Source organism: Podarcis vaucheri, assembly GCF_965113315.1.
Source record: "Podarcis vaucheri genome assembly, chromosome: 7".
Classification (NCBI taxonomy): domain Eukaryota; kingdom Metazoa; phylum Chordata; class Lepidosauria; order Squamata; family Lacertidae; genus Podarcis; species Podarcis vaucheri.
In genome coordinates, this window is record NC_138765.1 from 85,463,171 (window position 1) to 85,486,056 (window position 22,886).

Here is a 22,886-nt window from a genome sequence, read left to right on the forward strand (position 1 = left end):
GGGTGGTGGTGTGAAGGCAGCCCCTTGTCAATCATGGGATCACGTGATTCCTGCACTGCAGGGGGGTTAGACTAGATGACCCTGAGTGGTCCCTTCTCAGTCTATGATTCAGTGACGGGTGTCCCCGCACACCTATCAAAGTTGGGCCCTAGGTAGAGATCTGGCAGCCACCTCACACTATCCAGACAATGGAACCCTACTTCATGCGAAAGGCTGGGCTGGATGAATCCCAAACCGGAATTAAGATTGCCAGAAGAAATATCAACAACCTCAGATATGCAGATGACACAACCTTGATGGCAGAAAGTGAGGAGGAATTAAAGAGCCTTTTAATGAGGATGAAGGAGGAGAGAGCAAAATATGGTCTGAAGCTCAACATCAAAAAAACGAAGATCATGGCCTCCTGGCAAATAGAAGGGGAAGAAAAGGAGGCAGTGAGAGATTTTACTTTCTTGGGCTCCATGATCACTGCAGATGGTGACAGCAGTCACAAAATTAAAAGCCGCCTGCTTCTTGGGAGAAAAGCGATGACAAACCTAGACAGCATCTTGAAAAGCAGAGGCATCACCTTGCTGACAAAGGTCCGTATAGTTCAAGCTATGGTTTTCCCAGTAGTGATGTATGGAAGTGAGAGCTGGACCATCAAGAAGGCTGATCGCCGAAGAATTGATGCTTTTGAATTATGGTGCTGGAGGAGACTCTTGAGAGTCCCATGGACTGCAAGAAGATCAAACGTTTCCATTCTTAAGGATCACTCACTGGAAGGACAGATCCTGAAGCTGAGGCTCCAATACTTTGGCCACCTCATGAGAAGAGAAGACTCCCTGGAAAAGACCCTGATGTTGGGAAAGATGGAGGGCACAAGGAGAAGGGGATGACAGAGGACGAGATGGTTGGACAGTGTTCTCGAAGCTACAAACATGAGTCTGACCAAACTGCGGGAGGCAGTGGAAGACAGGAGTGCCTGGCGTGCTCTGGTCCAGGGGGTCACGAAGAGTCGGACATGACTAAACAACGAAACAACAACAGACTAGATGACCCTGGGTGGTCCCTTCCCAGTCTATGATTCAGTGATGGGTGTCCCCGCCCACCTATCAAAGTTGGGCCCTAGGTAGAGATCTGGCAGCCCCCTCGCACCACCCAGACAATGGAACCTCCCTTCCGGGCTTAACTTTACTTTCAAGTTACAGGTAGGTAGCCGTGGGGTTTTTTTTGTTTTTTAAAAAATAATTTTTATTGATTTTCTTTTCTCAAACAAATATTCAACATCATCATTTAACATCCATTTTCTAGTTTCTCCCTCCCCGTTCACTCCCCCCACCTTCCATTTCTGGTTTATTAAACCAAATGTTACATTCTGCTGTTTATACATAACGTTCTATTGTCACTAATTGTATTTATTGTTATCTGTAAAGAAAATTGTAAATGTTTATTTAAATCCTGCCAACGAGTCCATGTTTTTTTGTTGTGTCTGCAAGTATGTTGTAAAAGGTTCCTTTTCACGGTTTGTCCGTTAACTTTGCCAGTTCTGCCTATCTCATAATTTTTTCTTGTCATTGTTCTTTAAATGGTATATCTCCAGTCTTCCAGTTTTGTGCTGTTAGAATTCTTGCTGCTGTAGTAGCATACATAAATAATGTCCGATTTTCCTTCGGCATTTCTTGTCCTTGAATACCTAACAGAAAGGCTTCTGGTTTCTTCACAAAATTTATTTTAAACATTCCCCCCCCCCCAAATGATTATATATCATTTCACAAATCTTACAACAATCCCACCACATATGATAAAATGTACCTTCCCCTTCTTTACATCTCCAACAGTTCTTTTGTTCTGTTTTGTACATTTTGGCCAGTTTTAATGGTGTAATGTACCACCTATACAGTGGTGCCTTGCAAGACGAAAAGAATTCGTTCCGCAAGTCTTTTCGTCTTGCGATGTTTTTCGTCTTGCAAAGCACGGTCTGTCACAACTGCGCCTCTTCAAGCGGCTTTTTAAAAACGCAAGACGTTTTCGTCTTGCGAAGCAAGCCCATAGGGAAATTCGTCTAGTGAAGCAATGCAAAAACAGAAAACCCTTTCGTCTAGCGAGTTTTTCGTCTTGCAAGGCATTCGTCTTGCGGGGCACCACTGTACAAGGGATGCGGGTGGCACTGTGGTCTAAACCACTGAGTCTTGGGCTTGCCAATCAGAAGGTCCCGTTGCTCGGTCCCAGCTCCTGCCCACCTAGCAGTTCGAAAGCACGTCAAAGTGCAAGTAGATGAATAGGTACCGCTCTGGCGGGAAGGTAAACGGCGTTTCCATGCGCTGCTCTGGTTTCCCAGAAGCGGCTTAGTCATGCTGGCCACATAACCCGGAAGCTGTCTGCGGACAAATGCCGGCTCCCTTGGCCAGTAAAGCGAGATGAGCGCCACAACCAAAGAGTCGTCCATGACTGGACCTAACAGTCAGGGGTCCCTTTACCTTTACCTTTACCACCTATACATCATTTTCATATACCGTATTTTTCGTTCTATAAGACACACCAGACCACAAGATGCACCTAGTTTTTGGAGGAGGAAAACAAGAAAAAAATATATTCTGAATCTCAGAAGCTAGAACAGCAAGAGGGATCGCTGCGCAGTGAAAGCAGCAATCCCTCTTGCTGTTCTGGCTTCTGGGATAGCTGTGCAGCCTGCATTCGCTCCATAAGATGCACACACACATTTCCCCTTACTTTTTAGGAGGTGAAAAGTGAGTCTTATAGGAGGGAAAAAGTGAGTCTTATAGAGCAAAAAAAACCGGTAGTTCTCTTTCAGCAATATAATAATAATAATAATTTATTATTTGTACCCCACCCATCTGGCTGGGTTTCCCCAGCCACTCTGGGCGGCTTCCATAGAAACCAAAAAACACTAAAATATCATACATTAAAAACTTCCCTGAACAGGGCTGCCTTAAGATGTCTTCTGAATGTCAGGTAGTTGTTTATTGTTTTGACATCTGATGGGAGGGCGTTCCACAGGGCGGGCACCACTACCGAAAAGGCCCTCTGCCTGGTTCCCTGTAGCTTTGCTTCTCACAGTGAGGGAACTGCAAGAAGGCCCTCGGCGCTGGACCTCAGCGTCCAGGCAGAACGATGGGGGTGGAGACGCTCCTTCAGGTATACTGGGCCGAGGCCGTTTAGGGCTTTAAAGGTCAACACCAACACTTTGAATTATAGGATAGCAGTCAAAGCAATTTTTATTCATCTTGGCCTTAGGAGAGAACTGGGAATTCAGGATCCAAGAGCCAAACTGTAGATACCCAAATTATCTTACCATGCCTTAAGAAGGGACTCCTACAGTATACCAATGTCTGAATTAAAACAAGTAAGCTCTAGCTCCACCGTTATTTTCAAACGCAGATTCAAGAACATGAGTTTGACAGACTAGAAGCGCATTGGTGCTTATAGCGATACAAAATGGCAGCCTGTTCCACAGCTGACGCAAGGGGTACACAAGACCGCATTCAAAACGGTAAAAACATCCAGTTTCACTTAGGGAAAGTTGGAAACCTAACATTACAGAAAGCACCGGACAGGAAAACTATATACAATCCATAAATATAAAACTATATACAATCCATAAACTTCAAGTTCACTTTCCAAAGCCTTATCCAGTTGTTTAATTGTATGTTGTGACCTATATCTTGTGCCCACTTAATCATTACTGCTTTAACTTCCTCACCTTTTGTTTCCCATTCCAACAGGATATTATATGCCTTCTTTAACAATTTAGAATAGTCATCTATGATATCCTTTTGGAATTTGGAAACTGTGTAGGTGAATGTTGTGTAGCCGTGTTGGTCTGCTGTAGTCATAGAATCATAGAATTGTAGAGTTGGAAGGGGCCCCAAGGGTCATCTAGTCCAACTCCCTGCAGTGCAGGAATCTAGTTCCCCAACGTGGGTCTCGAACCCACAGCCCTGAGATTAAGAGTCTCATGCTTTACCGACTGAGCTATTGAAACATGGGGTCGAAACAAAATAAAAAAATTCCATCCAGTAGGTATCAAAATGTTCAAGTAGGTCAATGCTAATAAATAAATAAATAAATAAATAAGCAAGTGAATGATTGAATGAACGAATAAACAAATAAATAAATGCAACATTTCCATATACAGTATATACATGATAAAAAACATGTTGACAAAAACTGCTCCGAGAGTTTTTTTTTAACAATCAAGCAGTGTATAAATAAATAACTAAATAAATAACTAAATATACAAATAAATAAATAAATAGTATAACATGCAAGCACAGGAATTGGGATTTCTGTACGTGGTACATACGTGGCCCCTGAGAAATTCAGGCAGCCTAAAAAGATAACCAACCAACATACCACTGTGGCTGAAAACATTAATGGTTATTAAAATAAATGAAAGTCGGTGTAGAAACGTTCTCCGATGACGTTGTGCATCTGCACGTAGCCGTTATCGTTTGGGGTGGCCATGTACCACCCGGGACAGACCAGGGACTGGAAAGTGAAGGTTTCGCTTACTGGGCTGGTGGGCTTGTAATAAAAGAGGTACTTCTGGTTGTCTCCGGAGATTTCCTTCAGGGGCTTCTCCGCTTCCTAGAGGAAAGGGAGAGCGGTCAGCGGGTTGCCACACTCCCCAGAATACATAGCCAGAGTCTTGGGGGACACACAGAGCTGCCTGAGGAGCATAGCTGTCAACTTACAGATTTGAAAATAAGGGATCAGCAGCCTCGAAAATAAGGGACCAGCAGCCAAAATAAGGGATTTTCCGGGCACAGGTATGTTCAACTTCTGAGCCCCTCCAAGCCAAAGGCAGAAAGCCCAGCCAGCAGCCAAACGAAGCCTCAAGCGGTGGTTCCCACAGTGCAGCAACCCGGCAAAGGGGATGCAGCAAGGGAAACCACCAGCACCTCTCCGCTGGGAAGTGCTGAGCAAAGGTGAGTCCCCAGGCAATGCGGCCGATTTGATTGGCACAAGGCATGCAAGCTCCACCCCCCAGTCATTCTTCGACTCCTTATTGGGTGAGCAACGCAGCCAAGCAACACAGTTGGAGCCTCCCTCCTCCCTGGCTAGCAGGGAGGGAGGGAGAGGAGCTGCTTCCTTTGAAACCCGGGAAATTTAAGGGACATCATCAATAAGGGAAAGCAGCGGGACACAGCACTGGGATAAGGGAGTTTCCCGCCAAATAAGGGACGGTAGACAGCTATGCTGAGGAGCCCCATGCATTTTGTGGGGGGCGCTGGAGCCCTACTGCTCACCTCCTACTCCCTACTCTACTCACCTCCAGCTGCAGGCGGCAGCCATCTCCCTCCTTGACGCATGTCAAATACAGCTTGCTGTTGACAATGTCCAGAGCAACCAGCTGCCCAGACGTGGCATCGCTGCCCAGCGGTGAGCGATAGAGACGCAGGTCCAGTTCCACTAGGAAGAAACCAAAGGGCAAATCCTGCCTCAGTTCTGCTGAGCTCAAGGTCCAGAACCCTTGCAGAGGGAGGGGCTTGAGCTTTGGCTATGTCTCCCCAAGCCCCCTGCTCCTGGGTCTGCACTTCCAGTACACAGAATCATAGATCAGGCACAGGGTGGGTTTCTGGTCTCCTGCCTCTGCCCTACCTGATGTCCTCACTCATTCCCTGCTGAAACGTCTGCACCCCTTAAAATGACAAGCAGGCTGTATCGCTCTCTTGGGATACTTTTTCATTTCTCCCAGGTCAGCAGACTTTCACAGCTCAAGAAGGAGGTCCTACTTGGTGCTAGATTTCCCCTCTTTCATTTTATTTATGAACATTTATAAATTTCATAGTGGGTCCCATGCAACGTGGTACATTTGAACCACCTAATGCATGGGTAAGGGACGCGGGTGACACTGTGGGTTAAACCACATCTCTGGGTTATTTGTGGGGCCTGCCTGGTGTTTTTACATGGGTAGAATGTGTGCTTTTACAGTGTTACCTCTGGATGTGAACAGGATCCGTCCTGGAGCCCCATTCACATCCTGAAGCGAACGTAAGACGCGACTGTGCGTCTGCGCGGGTCGCATTTCGCCACTTACGCGCATGACTTCATTTTGAGCCTCTGCGCATGCGGCAAAACCCAGAAGTAATGAGCTCCATTACTTCCGGGTTGCCATGGAGCGCAACCTGAAAATATTTAAGCTGAAGCATATTCATCCCGAGGTATGACTGTACAATGGTACATCGGGTTAAGAGCTTAATTTGATGTAGAGGTCCATTTTTAACCTGAAACTGTTCTTAACCTGAAGCACCACTTTAGCTAATGGGGCCTCCTGCTGCTGCCACGCCGCTGGAGCACAATTTCTGTTTTTATCCTGAAGCAAAGTTCTTAACCCGAGGTACTATTTCTGGGTTAGTGGAGTCTGTAACCTGAAGCGTATGTAACCTGAAGCGTATGTAAACCGAGGTACCACTGTATTTAAAATGCATCTCTGGCTTATTTGTGGGGCATAGGAATTTGTTCATTTCTACAAGGTCTGAGGGACAGTGGACCGGCCCCTTGCTGAAAAAGTTTGCTGACCCCAGACCTGATACATAAGCATTAGATGCCAGGGATGTTCTGATCTCGCCCTCCGCCTGCAAAAAGATGTACCTTGCCCTGACATCGAAATATATCCCATGAGGAGGCTGGGCATGCCACAAACTGGGAGCTAGCACAGAGAAGACCCTCTTATTGTTTCCCTATCTTTCATTGACCAAACTGTTGGAGACCATTGGAGGCAGACCTAGCATGGACATTGGCCAGTGTGCCACACCCTGGCACCCTCCAGATGCCTTGGAGCATCTATAACTCGCCCTACAGTGGTGCTTGGCAGGAGAAAGGAGGGAGGCTGGTGTATGAGGGAAGATGGAGAGGTGGCGTGCTGGCACTTTCAAATATCTGAAGGGCTGTCCCACAGAAGATGGAGCCAGCTTGTCTTTTGCTGCTCCAGAGGGCAGAACCCAGACCAATGGGTTCAAATGGCAAGGAAGGAGATTCTGAGTAAATGTTAGGAAGAACTTTCTGCTGGTAAGAGCCATTGCACAGTGCAACTGGACTCCCTCAGAAGGTGGCAGATTCTCCTTCACTGGAGATTTTAAAGCAGAGGTTGGATGGCCACCAGTCAGGGATTATTTAGCTTTGCAGGGGGTTGGACTAGATGACCCCGGAGGGTTCCTTCCAGCTCTACGCTTACCTGATTCCTTACCTGGCTTGTCGCTGGCTTGTAAGTGCAAGGCAAGGAGCTTGGGCTGCCCTGGGGTCCCCTCCAGGAAAAAGCACTTGTTGTCAAGGTCTTGGATAGTGCACCTTTGCACCCTGTCATAGGTGTAAGCAGAAGGAGGCCCTGAAGACACAAGGCTGGCTTTAGCAAAGGAGGATGGACCTGGACAAGCAAGAGGGAACAGGGAGCATTATGGTCAGCACAAGGGAGAGGCCAGCAAGACTTGGAAGCTCTTGCTACAACCCTTCCAGAACAATCCTCTCGACGCTCCTTCTGGTGGAAGCGATATTCTCCCAATCTTAACACATTTTTATCCTCTAAAGACCTCAGATTGTTTTGTTTTTTATAATAATATTTATTAGTTTTCCAACAAATTGAACACAACACTACAGAAAACCAAAAAAGAAAAAACATACAATAATACAATACAATACCAACCCCCCCTGCAAAACACTAACATACAACTAACAAAACAAAACAAAAACCATTTAAAACACAGTCCAATTTCAATATCAATATCTTTCTTTCACTAATTTCCATGACCTCCTCACACCTCCCTTTTTGTATTCCACTTCTATTAATTGTTTCAGCAATTCCTTTCCATCTTCCTCTGTTTTCTATCCTATAATTGTCTTAACACATTCTAACCTTATTTCCCCCTTTAATAAGACCTCAGATTGGTACACATGGTTCTCTGTCAGCTCATGTTTCCCTGTGAGGTAGGTTAGGTAAAGGTAAAGGGACCCCTGACATTTGGTCCAGTCATGACCGACTCTGGGGTTGCAGCGCTCATCTCGCTTTATTGGCCGAGGGAGCCGGCGTACAGCTTCCGGGTCATGTGGCCAGCATGACTAAGCCGCTTCTGGCGAACCAGAGCAGCGCACGGAAACACTGTTTACCTTCCCGCCAGAGGGGTACCTATTTATCTACTTGCACTTTGACGCGCTTTCGAACTGCTAAGTGGGCAGGAGCAGGGACAGAACAACAGGAGCTCACCCCGTTGCGGGGATTCGAACTGCCGATCTTCTGACTGGCAAGTCCTAGGCTCTGTGGTTTAACCCACAGCGCCATGGGGCTAATGTCATCCAGCGAGCCTCATGGCCGTGTGGGAATTTGCATAAGAACATAAGCAGAGCCAGAAGGAACATTTTATCATATGTGGTGGGAGTGTAAGAAAGTAAAGAACTTCTGGGAAATGATATATAATGAGATGAAAAAGATGTTGAAATATACGTTTTTTAAAAACCTAGAAGCATTTTTACTTGGTATTATAGGTCAGGATATTAATAGGCAAGATGTTAAACTGTTTTTATATGCAACCACAGCAGCAAGAGTATTGTTAGCCCAGAAATGGAAGCAAGAAGAAATTCCGATGAAAGAAGAATGTCAGGCGAAATTAATGGACTATGCAGAACTGGACAAAACGACAGGAAGGATTCGAAACCTGCGGGAACAGAGATTTGCAGAAGATTGGAAGAAGTACATGAACTATTTGAAGAGCAATTGTAGGATTACAAGAAGCTTTGTAAGGAGAAATATATGAAACGTTACAAATTAGATAAAGAATAGAGATATTGGATATGAGTATTAAATGTAATAGGGAAAGTAAGAAATGTATACTAAGAGATTAGATTGGAAAATTTTCAGACAGGATTGATGGAAGTCAAAAAATTGTATAAGATGTAAAAGTATGTTTAATTAGTGTTGAAAATGGTATGTTAAAAAACTAATAAAAAATTATATATATAGATTAAAAAAAGAACATAAGCAGAGCCTGTTGGATCAGCCCAATGGACCGTCTAAGTCCAGCTTCCTGTCTCACAGGGGCCACCCAAATCTCTGTAGAAAACCAGCAAGCAGGATTTGACCACAAGGACCCTCTCCCCTCCTGTGGTTTCCAGCAACGGACATTCAGAAGCACTGCTGCCTCCAACTGTGGAGCCAGAGTCCGGCCGTAGTGGCTAGTAGCTGTCAATGGCTTCGTCCTCCTCCATGAGGACATCCAATCCGCTTTTAGAGCACTGCCATCCTTTGGACCTCCTCGCCCCTCAAAACTGGGACTGGCTGAATAGAGGGAGCTTAGTACCTTCCACCAAGTTGCTGGTCAGCATCTCGCTCAAGTCGGCATCTGTGAACAGCCTGCTGTGGCTGGGCCTTCTCCGTCTCGGTGGGTGCCTGCTGGGCTTGGCATCTTCTAGAACGGAAAGGATACCTGCGTGCTGGACAGACTGGTAGAAGGAGATCTATAGGGGGGAAATTAGCCGGAATAGTCAGAACGGGGCCCTGGAACAAACAGCGCAAGGTGTCCCCTTATGGAAAGAGCTCAAGGGAGCAGCCCCTTCCTCACGGGCTCTGGCTCATTCTGATGAGACCTCCTGCCGCTCCCTCCAAATGCACCCTGCATTCGCCCCTTCTCTTCCGCCTGCTCCCATTGCACCCAGCCAAGGGCTTGGCTCTCAGGCACCCGAGGGAAGGAAGTGGTTGCTGCTGTTGTCTGCTGCTGATAAGAATGCCCAGGCCCTTCTTGGAATACCGTATTTTTTGCTCTATAAGACTCACTTTTTCTCTCCTAAAAAGTAAGGGGAAATGTGTGTGTGTCTTATGGAGCGAATGCAGGCTGCGCAGCTATCCCAGAAGCCAGAACAGCAAGAGGGATTGCTGCTTTCACTGCGCAGCGATCCCTCTTGCTGTTCTGGCTTCTGAGATTCAGAATATACATTTTTTTGTTTTTCTCCTCCAAAAACTAGGTGCGTCTTGTGGTCTGGTGCGTCTTATAGAGCGAAAAATACGGCAACAGGTTTGGAATTGCTCAAGAAAGATGTCAATGCCACAACTGCAGCAAGACTTTTCTTAGCTAAGAATTGGAAAACACAAGGAATTCCAACAGTGGAGGAATGGCAGATGAAGGTGATGGATTTTTGGGAGCTAGCTGACCTGACTGGAAGAGTCCGTGACCAGGAGGAGGAGGAGTACCAGGAGGAATGGATGAAATGCAAAGACTATTTAGTTAAATATGTTGTTGTTGTTTAGTCGTTTAGTCCTGTCCGCCTCTTCGTGACCCCATGGACCAGAGCACGCCAGGCACTCCTGTCTTCCACCGCCTCCCACAGTTTGGTCAAACTTGAAATATGTTAAGTTAATTTAACTGGAAAAGTTTGCAAATATCAGATAGACTTAGGATTTAAACATGTAATGTTAGGAATTAATATGTTTAATGCTAAAACAGAAAGAAAGAAAGATGTTAAGCGATTAAGTTAATTTTATGAGAAAATTTGGTTTTGGAAAACTGTTAAAATGATATGCACTCAAATTCAACTAGGGCAGGTGTCTGCAACCTTTAAGACAAAAAGAGCCACTTGGACCCATTTCCGAAGGAAAAAAAAACTGGGAGCCGCAAAACCATTGCGACATTTAAAACAAATATATCTCCAGAGCCGCGATCTGACAGCGGGTGGGAAGGTGACGTCGGGACGGTGCGTGACTAACGCACGCACCGCCCCCATGCGACGTCACAGCCAGTACAGCGCCCGTCACAGTGGGGAGTGTCGGGGCACACAATGCGCCTCCTCCCCTTGCTAGTATCCGCCCCGGAGCCGCGGCAAAGGTGTAAAAGAGCCACATGCGGCTCCGGAGCCGCGGGTTGCAGACCCCTGGCCTAGGGGATATGAGGCAGTCATTTAACAATGTCACTAAGATTGATTTAAATACAGTTGACATTTATGTTTGTTTAATTTTTTGGGGGACAATCAATAATTTTTTGTTTTTTTAAAAAAGAATGCTCAGGCCCTTTTACTGGCTCACGGGGTGGGGTGGGGGGTGGGGAGTGGATTTTCTTCAAATGACTATCGCTGTTGTTGTTTACTGCATTTATATCTCTTTTTTCCTTATTTAATCTCTCTGGGACGTAGGCTGAGAGACGGTGACTGGCCCAAGGTTACCTCGAGAGGTTCATGGCCAAGTGGGGATTTGAACCCTCCTCTTTCAGATCAAACACTCTAATAATAATAATAATAATAATAATAATAATAATAATAATAATTCTTTATACCCGGCCCTCCCCAGCCAAGACCGGGCTCAGGGCGGCTAACACCAGGTATAAAAACAATTGAATGAAATACAACTTAAAAACAAGATTAAAAAACAACATTAAAATGCAGCCTCATTTCAGTAGTAACTCAAATCAAAAACTTTTTGGGGATGAAAACGTCAAATCTTCACTAAGGCCAACTATCCAGACTGGGCCAGAAAAAAGCCAGGGAAGTCCCCAAATAGGAGTTTCATCACAGAAGGAGAAAGGAAAAAGGAAAGAGGGGGAGGGGATCAAGTTGATTCCAAGCCAAAGGCCAGGTGGAACAACTCTGTCTTACAGGCCCTGCGGAAAGAACTCAGATCCCGAAGGGCCCTGGTCTCATGAGACAGAGCATTCCACCAGGCTGGAGCCAGTGTTGAGAAGGCCCTGGCTCTGGTTGAGGCTAATCTGACTTCCTTAGGGACCTCTAGGGTGTTGCTATTTATGGACCTTAAGGTCCTCCGTGGGGCATACTGGGAGAGGTGGTCCTGTAGGTACGAGGGTCCTAACCATTGCACCACACTGCCTCTCCGTTACAAGAAAAGAGATTCCAACTAAACATTCAGAATAACTTTCTGGTGGCAAGAGCTGTTCCACAGTGGAAGGTGGTGGACCTTCCTTCATTGGAGGTTTTTGAACAGAGGTTGGGCAGCCATCTAACAGGAATGCTTTTTTTGTGTGATCCCTGCATTGCAGGGGGTTGGGCTGGATGACCACTGCAGTGCCCCTTCCAACTCTGGAATTCTAACCAGACCGAGCTGTAACGTTTGAGGCAGCTTTGCTCGGCCGGAACTACAGCCGCCGCTGGGGAACACACAAAGGTGGAGTCCGCAAGGCATTTACTTTACACAAGTGTATAGAGAGGCATCTCTCAGCCTTAGCTTTACACATGCGTAGAAATTAAGTACCGTATTTTTCGCCCTATAGGACACACTTTTCCCCCTCCAAAAATGAAGGGGAAATCTGGGTGCGTCCTATGGGGCGAATGCAGGCTTTCGCTGAAGCTTGGAGAGCGAGAGGGGTCGGTGCGCACCGACCCCTCTCGCTCTCCAGGCTTCGGGAACACATCCGCAGCCTAGGCAGCCCTACGGGAGGTCCCGCAGGGTAGTCTAGGCTGCGGATAGCAGCCTGCCGCCCAGCGCGAGGGGCAAACATCGGCCAGCCCCACAAGCTCGGGGGACAGCAGGGAGGCGCAGTGCTGCCATCCCACTGTTCCTCGACCTGGTTTGGTTTCCCCGACCTGCTTTTGGGGGGGGGGAATAAAGGGAAATTTTTCCCCCTTTATTTCCCCCCCCAAAAAACTAGGTGCGTCCTATGGGACGGAGCGTCCTATGGGGCGAAAAATACGGTACGTAAAGAGCAGTTACAACCAGATAACTAAGCTACAGCCTTATCAGAGGAGCAGAAGTAACATCCTAGGCCAGAACTGCAGAAGACACCAGGTCAATCCCTCTTCCTTCCTTATGAGGAACTCTTGAGGGAGTTGAATATGTTTAAGTTTGGAGAGAAGATGACTAAGAGGAGATATGCTAAAAAGGTAAAGGGACCCCTGACCATTAGGTGCAGTCGTGGCCAACTCTGGGGTTGCGGCGCTCATCTCGCTTTATTGGCTAAGGGAGCTGGCGTACAGGTTCCGGGTCATGTGGCCAGCATGACTAAACCGCTTCTGGCGAACCAGAGCAGCGCGCGCAAACGCTGTTTACCTTCCTGCCGGAGCAGTACCTATTTATCTACTTGCACTTTGACATGCTTTCGAACTGCTAGGTTGGCAGGAGCAGAGACCAAGCAAGCGGAGCTCACTCCATCGCGGGGAGTGAGGGCCAGGGCCTTTTCAGTGATGGCTCCGACCTGGTGGGATGCTCTGTCCCATGAGACTAGGGCCCTTCAGGATTTAACTTCCTTCCGTCAGGCCTATAAGACAGAGCTATTCCATCTGGCATTTAATTTGAATTCAGCCTGATCTTTTGTTTTCCTTCTCTTCTCTTCCCTCCCCCTCCCCTTTTATGAAGATTACCCTCTCTGAGACCCCACAGCTAATTCTCCCCAGGCCTCCTCCTCGCTGGCCAAAGTAGGACCAATTCAGCCAGCTAGCCCTGGGGATTATCTAATGCTTATTTCCCCTAAATTGATGTCTGACTTTTGAATTTTATTGTTATTCATGTTTTTATACTGTATTTTATGCTGCTTTTACAATTAAGTGTTTTAAATTTGTTGTTAGCTGCCCAGAGCCCGGTTTTTGAACCGGGAAGGGTGGGGTATAAATAAAAATGTATTATTATTATTATTATTATTATTATTATTATTATTATTATTATTCTATTGTTAGCCTTTCTTCAGGTTGCAGAATATCCAGGTTTTTCTTTTTGTAAGCACTGCAGCAGCAGCAGCAGTAGCGGCAGCAGCAGGTCACCACAGATGTGGACCCCCCCCTCTTTATTTGTTCCCTCAGAGCAGTGTGGGGCAGTGGGATTCGCTGGGGGGCAGAATGCTAAAAGGCAAGCAGGCAGAAGGGGGCACTGGAGGCATATCAGACTTTGCAAAGCTGGTATCACCAGATCAAGTTCATCAGTTCTGTTAAATTAATTCAGCTAAACTGTCCCAACTGGGTTTTGAATAAAGGTGCAGTTATTAATTGTTGCTGTTTAGAAATTTTCGTTGTAGTAATGATACATTGGGCTAAAGATATAGGGCATAATATACCAATAGATGCAGGTGGCGCTGTGGGTTAAACCACAGAGCCTAGGACTTGCCGATCAGAAGGTCGGCGGTTCGAATCCCTGCGATGGGGTGAGCTCCCCATAGATAAATAGGTACCACTCTGGTGGGAAGTAAACGGTGTTTCCATGCTCTGCTCTGGTTTCCCTGCTCCTGCGAACCTAGCAGTTTGAAAGCACGTCAAAGTGCAAGTAGATAAATAGGTACTGCTTTGGCGAGAAGATAAATGGCGTTTCCGTTCGCTGCTCTGGTTCGCCAGAAGCGGCTTAGTCATGCTGGCCACCTGACTGTACGCCGGCTCCCCCGGCCAGTAAAGCGAGATGAGCGCCGCAACCCCAGAATCGGCCACGACTGGACCTAAATGGTCAGGGGTCCTTTTACCTTTACCTATACCAATAGACAATTGGGGAAGGTTATGGAGAGAAGGAATAAACTTTACTGCCTGCAGTGCATTAAAAGAAAATATAATGAAAATGGTGTACAGATGGTATATAACACTGGTGAAACTAATACATGTTGGAAATGTAAAGAAAAAGAGGGCACGTTTTACCGCATGTGGTGGGAATGTGAAAAAGTGGTCAGGTGCGTCTTATGGAGCGAAAAATTCGGTGATTGGAAAGGAATTCAGAAAACCATTAGAAGAGGTTGATGGAAGTCCTAGGCTACGGCAGCCAAGGATTTGTCATCTTGTGTTGGAAAATTTGTGTAAAATTCAATAAAAATTGTATTGAAAATAAAATAAAATTTCATTGTGTTATCTTCATCGACAGCCCATTCACGCCGCTATTCTGAACAGTGTTTTTCATAGGGGAGGGTAGCAGGAGGCCTGGGGGCCTGGCGGAAAAGATCTGGGGCTGTGTCCCTCCCCAACAATGGCACTGAGCCTAACTGTGGCACTGTGCTTAAATGCCACGTGAAAAACACCTTGGCCTACAGCTCTCTGCCTGGAAGGGTGAATTCCTGGGCTGAGCCCCAAGCTTTCCCTGCCCTCTGGGTACCACTGAAGCCACTCTGATAGCCTTGCAAGCCACCCCTCTTCTCAAGTGGGAGCCGAATAGGGGGGGGGGGTGAGCTGTGTTATGGGGTTTTTCCCTCCCACCCCCCAAAATGCTGAAGGCGTCTTACCTCGTTGCCGAATGAGAACTCCATCTCCATTTCTTCCTCACTAGAAGGGAAGGGGGTTGGGAAGGAGGTGAAGAAGAGAGTTTGGATTCTGAGATAGCAGACCCTTAAGGATGGGACTTAATAATAATAATAATAATAATAATAATAATAATAATAATAATAATAATAATAATTTATACCCTGCCCTCCCCAGCCAAGACCGGGCTCAGGGCGGCTAACGACCGATATAAAAACAAATTGATTGAAATACAACTTAAAAACAAGATTAAAATACAACATTAAAACATCAAAACATTACAATTAAAATACAGCCTCATTTCAGTGGAGACTCAAATCAAAAACTTTTTTGGGGATGAAAATGTCAGGTCTTCACCAAGGCCAACTATCCAGACTGGTCCTACGTGGGCCAGAAAAAAGCCAGGGAAGTCCCCAAATAGGAGTTCCATCACAGAAGGAGAAAGGAAAAAAAGTGGTGGTAATGCCCACCACTGCCCTGGCCAGCTGGTGACTCTTCCCATCCAGGCGACAGCAGGGCTAGGAAGGCAAGAGGCAGCCCTGGGGCCTTGCAGCACCGGTTGGGGTGGGAAGATGCCAGAGACGGTGGCACTCCTCAGAGGGGTACCCAGGAATCCCGCAATGGGAGAACAGACTTTGGTTTGGGGCAGAAAAATAGACGGCAGTGACGGGGTCAAGCAAGGCCTTCCAGTTTCATAACGTTTATACAATAGGTAAAGGTAAAGGGACCCCTGACCATTAGGTCCAGTTGTGGCCAACTCTGGGGTTGAAGCGCTCATCTCGCTTTATTGGCCAAGGGAGCCGGCGTACAGCTTCCGGGTCATGTGGCCAGCATGAGTAAGCCGCTTCTGGCGAACCAGAGCAGCGCACGGAAACGCCGTTTACCTTCCCGCTATTTATCTTCTTGCACTTTTGACGTGCTTTCAAACTGCTAGGTGGGCAGGAGCTGTGACTGAGCAACGGGGGGATTCAAACCGCCGACCTTCTGATCGGTAAGTCCTAGGCTCTGTGGTGTAACCCACAGCGCCACCCGCGTGAGTGTTAAAAAACAACAACCCTCAAAGCAATGTACAAATGAAGATTGGCAGAGGGAGGCAGGAACTGTCTCAGGCGGCAACTGCTGGAAGGCAAGGGAGGCTGTTCCTCCCAAGGTCAGGGCCGGGCCGAGAGATTTAGTTGCTTAAGGCAAAGGACAACATGGAAACCGCCTGGAGCTACAGCTGAACCTCAAATGATAGTGATGGAGCACCGTCCTCCCCCATATCTGAGGGCAGCAAGCTGGCATCTGCATGGCATTCATAGCTGATCGGCCCTCCAGCATCTTCCGCCTGAGGCAATGCCTTGCTCTGCCTCTGCTCTGCACTGTTTCCTTGGGGGTCTGAGCCGTGGGTGCCTGGATTGAGTCTCTGTCACAAGCCCCTGACCCTCAAGGTTGGTGCAGGATGTGATCCCATTGCTGGCATGGAGGCAAGATTCAGCTGCTGGTAGATTTGGCTTCTGTGTAAGAACATCAGAAGCGTCTGCTGGATCAGGCCAATGGTCCATTTGGTCTAGCACTCTGTTCTTACAGTGGCCAACCAGGTGCCCGGTTATAATAATAATAATATAATTATTATTTATTATTTATACCTCGCCCATCTGACTGGGCTTCCCCAGCCACTCTGGGCGGCTTTCAATAAAATATTAAAATACAGTAATGCACCAAACATTAAAAGCTTTCCTAAAGAGGGCTGCCTTCAGATGTCTTCTAAAAGTCTGGAAGTTGTTGTTCTCTTTGACATCTGGTGGGAGGGCGTTCCACAGGGCGGGTGCCACTGCTGAGAAGGCCCTGTGCCTGGTTCCCTGTAACTTGGCTTCTCGCAGTGAGGGAACCGCCAGAAGGCCCTCGGAGCTGGACCTCAGTGTCCGGGGAGAACGATGGGGGTGGAGACGCTCCTTCAGGTCTACTGGGCTGAGGCCGTTTAGGGCTTTCAAGGTCAGCACCAACACTTTGAATTGTGCTCGGAAACGTACTGGGAGCCAAGGTAGGTCTTTCAAGACTGGTGTTATGTGGTACTGGCGGCCACTCCCAGTCACCAGTCTAGCTGCCGCATTCTGGATTAGTGGTAGTTCCCATTATGGGAAACCTGCAAGCAGGTTTGGAGGGCAAGAGCCCTCTCCGGTCAGCAGTTTGCCAGCGACTGGCATCCAGGAGTATTGCTACCTTCAGCTGGGAAGGCAGAGCGCAGCCTCTGACAGTGGCTAGTAGCCATTGACAACCCTACTCCTCTTTTACAGCCACCCAAGTTGCATGCAGAGCTGTGGTGTTTGTGAGCATCTTCTCCTCTGTTCCAGGCAGCAAGGGGTCAGCCCTGAGACAGGCCCTGCTGAGGAGCAATGATGAGGTTCATGGGCTATGTGTGGGGCGCTCCATCACTTCCTATGGGGCCACCCATCACACCCCACCACAGAAAACCCTGCTTCTGGCTCTGCATAAGCAGATACAGTGGTACCTCGGGTTAAGTACTTAATTCGTTCCGGAGGTCCGTTCTTAACCTGAAACTGTTCTTAACCTGAAGCACCACTTTAGCTAATGGGGCCTCCTGCTGCTGCCGCGCCGCTGGACCCCGATTTCTGTTCTCATCCTGAAGCAAAGTTCTTAACCTGAAGCACTATTTCTGGGTTAGCGGAGTCTGTAACCTGAAGCATATGTAACCTGAAGCGTATGTAACCTGAGGTACTACTGTACCAGGAGTGCAGATGACCCAGCAAGGAAAACAGGGAAGATGCTCACCTGATGTCTCTCAGCAACACGTCCGGGACTCTGGCCATGGTTGTGTCTGGAAAGGGAAAAGTACAAGGATGAGCCCCACCAGCCACAGCCCTTGAATAGGGTTCCCTTACACCCCCTTTTTCCAGGACATGCCCACTTTTTCAGGGGTAAAATTTCTGTCCAGGTGGATTTTTTAAATTTGCTGAAATGTCTCTGGTTATACTTTCTGGTTGGGGCATAGACATAACTGGTGGTTGAAGGCTTGATTTCCTCTTCTCTCCTCCTGCCTCCCCATAGCAATATACCACAGCTTCTATAGCCTACATAAAGGTAAAGGGACCCCTTACCGTTAGGTCCAGTCATGGCCGACTCTGGGGTTGCAACGTTCATCTCACTTTATTGGCCGAGGGAGCCGGCGTACAGCTTCCGGGTCATGTGGCCAGCATGACTGAGCCGCTTCTGGCGAACCAGAGCAGCGCACGGAAACACCGTTTACCTTCCCACTGGAGTGGTACCTATTTATCTACTTGCACTTTGACGTGCTTTCGAACTGCTAGGTTGGCAGGAACAGCGACTGAGCAACGGGAGCTCACCCCGTTGCGGGGATTCGAACTGCCAATCTTCTGATCAGCAAGTCCTAGGCTCTGTGGTTTAACCCACAGCGCCACCCGCGTCCCTTTTATAGCCTACATAGAGCAGGGGTATTTAAAATGAGAGTCATCACAGCGTCCTCCTTTTTGCTCTTCAAAATATGGCAACTCATGCCAGCTGGGCCTTGGACATACCACAGCTCAGGGCCAGAACAATTGTTTTGTTGCTGGAAGTTGTTCACTACCCAGTGAAAAACAAGAGAGATTAATAAAACCAAAAATATAGTAAGTATTTTCCAATGATTTATTGGTAAACATAGATCCTATATTCTAGGTCAGGGATCAGCAAACTTTTTCAGCAGGGGGCCGGTCCACTGTTCCTCAGACCTTGTGGGGGGGCTGGACTATATTTTGAAAAGAAAAAAAAAATGAACGAATTCCTATGCCCCACAAAGAACCCAGAGATGCATTTTAAATAAAAGGACATATTCTACTCATGTAAAAACACCAGGCAGACCCCACAAATAACCCAGAGATGCATTTTAAATAAAAGGACACATTCTACTCATGTAAAAACACGCTGATTCCTGCACCATCCATGGGCCAGATTTAGAAGGCGATTGGGCCGCATCCAGCCCACAGGCCTTAGATTGCCTACCCCTGCCTTAGACTCTTATTTATTGCAATTATATATCCCTCCTTTTTCTCAAAAGAGCTCAAGGTGGCGTACATGGTTCATGGTTCAGAGGAGGTTAAGGGGTGATATGATAGCCATGTTCAAATATATAAAAGGATGTCACATAGAGGAGGGAGAAAGGTTATTTTCTGCTGCTCCAGAGAAGCAGACACGGAGCAATGGATCCAAACTACAAGAAAGAAGATTCCACCTAAACCTTAGGAAGAACTTCCTGACAGTAAGAGCTGTTTGACAGTGGAATTTGCTGCCAAGGAGTGTGGTGGAGTCTCCTCTTTTGGAGGTCTTTAAGCAGAGGCTTGACAACCATATGTCAGGAGTGCTCTGATGGTGTTTCCTGCTTGGCAGGGGGTTGGACTCGATGGCCCTTGTGGTCTCTTCCAACTCTATGATTCTATCCCCCCTCCTCATTTTATCCCCACAACAACAGTCTTGTGAGGTAGGTTGGGTTGAGAGGTAGCGGTTGGCACAAATTCACCACCCAGCAAGCTTCATTCATGGCTGAGTGGAAGGATTTGAACCCAGCTCCTATTCCGTCACACTAACCCAGACCTTTCCAAACTTTTCATAATGGTGACGCACTTTTTAGACATGCATCATTTCACGACACAGTAATTGAGTTTTCCTAGCAAACCAGAGGTTAAACAAACCCCTTTCCAGTCCCGGAAGGAGCACGTGGAGCGTTTGCGCGAGACGCCAACACACAGTTTGGAAAGCTCTGCTCTATCCACTACCCCATATTGCCTCTTGAGTGGCAACCTGCCAGTATCTGAAAGACACGACCATTCCCTGGAAGCTTCTCTTGGCAACCCCAATTGGCAGGGGGAAAGCTCTGGCAATCTGGGTGGAAGGGGCTGCAGGGTGGAGGGGAAGGAGCTTCAGGATTTGGCTGCAAAGGTGAGCTTGGGTATCCTCTCCAAAGGAAGTCTCCCCATCCATCATTTCCTCAGCAGAACCACCAAGAGAGGGGGATGCCTGTGACCAGGACCCAGGTGGGAGGGGAATCTATGGAGGCATCCTTACCTGTGGTTCTCGATCCAAGGCTGCTTGCTGCTCTTCTGCTTTGGTTCTCACTCCAGAAGCCTCTGTCCAAATTTATAGCATGGAGAAGGTGGGGCTTCAGCCTGGAATTTCCACCTCTGCCTTTTCTACGAACCTGCTGTCAAGCTCGGATTGTGCAATCTACTTTTGATTGCCTGCAAGGCTGGAAAGTCTTTTGCGTGGGGTGGAGAACTATCTTGGCTCCACCCTTCCAGGGATCAGATCTTGGAGAGTTCGTGGCCTCTGGCCTGGTGTCTCTACAATACAAACCATCTGGCTGAACATTTGATCCAAGATGCAGAATCTGCCCCCCAAGCCAAGCTTTTCTCTGCTTCTCAAGAGCACAAGCCCAGAATTATTATCCTTTTTTTTTCCAAATACCAAATGTATGCTTTCAGTTTTTAGCTCCATAGGTTTGAAAGCTGCAAATGCTGGGACAGAGCGGATATTCTGGAGATGTTCCCAAATCAGAAAATTTTGGAAAGATATTGCAGTGGAAATTGAAGGAATAACTGGCTATACCTGTGAATCTTCTAATTTTACTTTTTGGATATGTTAAAGAAACTGTGCTAATAGAGGACAGGGAATTAACGCTGTATCTTTGACCCTATTATTCTATGAACTCTTAACTGCTGTCAGAGTTATTATTTGTCAAAACTGGGGGGCAGTAATGAGGACACTGTCCACGAAAGAATGGAGAACAAAAATGTGGGACTCTGTATGCATGGTTAAGCTTGCTTACATGGTGAGAAACAGAGAGGGCAGGCAACTAGATAATGCCCTTATTGATAAATAGGTCTTTTTATTATTTCCTGGAATAATAAGGTACAGGATAATTTAAACACAATTGTATTACTTGCATCCTTCTGATATTAATTAATTAATTAATTAATTAATTAATTAACTATGTTTGACATTGGTGTGGAATTTTTTCCCTATGTGTTTGGTTCTAGATATCCCCTTCTATTTCATTGAAAGGGCATCTCCTTCATGCCTCCCATTTCACAGCTTGGAGAACTGAGGCTGGGGGGCTTTCCTTATTATTTATGACGGAACATAGTTTACTTCTGAGTGAACAGTTACAGGATGACGCAGCTCAACAGCTCTTACATATTTGGGCGCAAGGAAAAGCCAGTGCAGTGGTTAAAATCAGGGGTAGGCAACCTAAGGCCTGGGGGCAGGATGAGGCCCAATCGCCTTCTCAATCCGGCCCGCGGACGGTCCGGGAATCAGCGTGTTTTTACACGAGTGGAATGTGTCCTTTTATTTAAAATGCATCTCTGGGTTATTTCTGGGGCATAGAAATTCGTTCACCCCCCCCCCAATATAGTCCGGCCCACCACATGATCTGAGGGACGGTGGACCTGCTGAAAAAGATTGCTGACTCCTGGGTTAAAGTGTCAGATTAGGACCTGGGAGACCAGGATTCGAGTCCCCACTTGGCCATGGAGCTCACTGGATGACCTTGGGCCAGCCACAGTCTCTCAGCTTACCCTATCTCACAGGGTTGCTGCGAGGATAAAATGGTGAGGAGGAGAACAAAGGTGGGATATAAGTGCAATGAAGAAATGAATAAGCTCTGTATTTGGGCTAATAGCAGGAAGTGCTAGATGCAAGCACAGAGTCTGAGGTCAGGATCCTTCCAAGGTTCAAGGGCAAGGGAAGAGCTGCAGGACTGAGCAGAAGCAATGACGACATCCCAACGGCTGCCATGCTTCCTTCTTCAGGGCCATCTGATTGGCCACTGTGGATACAGGATGCTGGACTTGACGGGTCAAGTCTCTTTTTATGTTCTTATTTTGGTCATACGAAGCAAAATTCCAGCATAAGCATCTAGCACTTCCTGTGACTCACTTCCTTGTTATTTTGTGTTGTCAGAGGCTCCCTTGGACACCCCATTGGGTTTTTCTATCTTTTAGATCTATCTAAGAAAACAGTAGTTTAGTTCCTTGTTTGAAAAAAGGCGGGGGGAAGGCATGGAAAAAGCAATTATTTAAAAAGCAAGAAAGACAACATATTGCTCCAATGTTAGAATTGAAAACCCACAAAAATATTTTTCATTATGGTGGGAAACATGAAAGAAACTCAGGGATTCTTAGTAAGTTTTGATTCTGAATGATCAAAATTCTTGTGTCCAGGTTTAATATTGTTATGAGTTTGTGGGTGCCAGCGTTTGTGGGTGCAAGACACCCATCATTCCTGGACTTAGTAAATGTTAGAATTTAATCAGTGCTTGGAGAGTTAAACTGGAAGTCAGACTTTCATCTCCCTGTGTTCAAAAGATCTCATGAAAGATGGGCTATTAGTAGGGGGGAAAGACAGAAAGTTGAGCTATCAGCAAATCAAAGATTCTGTGCCAACCTGCAAACAGTTTGGGGGGGGGAGCCCCTCCCTGAACTCAGAGTTTTTGTTAGGAGGAAGTTTTAGGATTTCAGTTGGCTGTGGCATGATCAAGGAAAAGAGGTGTCAGTCTGTCAAATACAGCAAACTGGAGGAGTGGTGGTGAAAGGTCAATTTGGGCTGACAGTTTGAATCCAATGGGAAAAATGGGACCCTCTTGGAGTGTAATGCCTTGAACCCCCTCCACGGCAGGCTCAGGTTGCATGTATGTGCAAATAAACCATCTATCATAAAGACACCACAATCTCAGCTGTGCCTCTTTTCCAAAGGAAACATAG

General features: G+C 46.9%; 1 protein-coding gene across 1 annotated transcript; it reads right to left on the bottom strand.

Annotated features, from left to right (window-relative positions):
- Positions 1 to 4,213: 4,213 nt before the first annotated feature.
- On the bottom strand, positions 4,214 to 21,063 carry LOC309536379 (interleukin-36 alpha-like). Its single transcript, XM_082230571.1, has 7 exons — positions 20,191 to 21,063; positions 17,905 to 17,950; positions 15,117 to 15,156; positions 9,294 to 9,450; positions 7,193 to 7,369; positions 5,276 to 5,415; positions 4,214 to 4,590 (listed from the first exon to the last, which is right to left on the bottom strand). Exons 2-7 carry the CDS (start codon positions 17,940 to 17,942, stop codon positions 4,384 to 4,386), a joined length of 759 nt encoding a protein of 252 aa, XP_082086697.1. The 5' UTR covers positions 17,943 to 17,950; positions 20,191 to 21,063; the 3' UTR covers positions 4,214 to 4,383.
- Between the last annotated feature and the right edge of the window lie 1,823 nt (positions 21,064 to 22,886).

Excerpts from the sequence above, each read along its gene's own strand:
- LOC309536379 (XM_082230571.1), bottom strand. The coding sequence starts at position 17,942 with ATGGCCAGAGTCCCGGACGTGTTGCTGAGAGACATCAG. Across the intron at positions 9,451-15,116 it reads AGTTCTCATTCGGCAACGAG|ATCTCCTTCTACCAGTCTGT; the intron begins GTAAGACGCCTT and ends TCCCCCCTATAG. Across the intron at positions 5,416-7,192 it reads ACAAGCCAGCGACAAGCCAG|TGGAACTGGACCTGCGTCTC; the intron begins GTAAGGAATCAG and ends GTTTCTTCCTAG.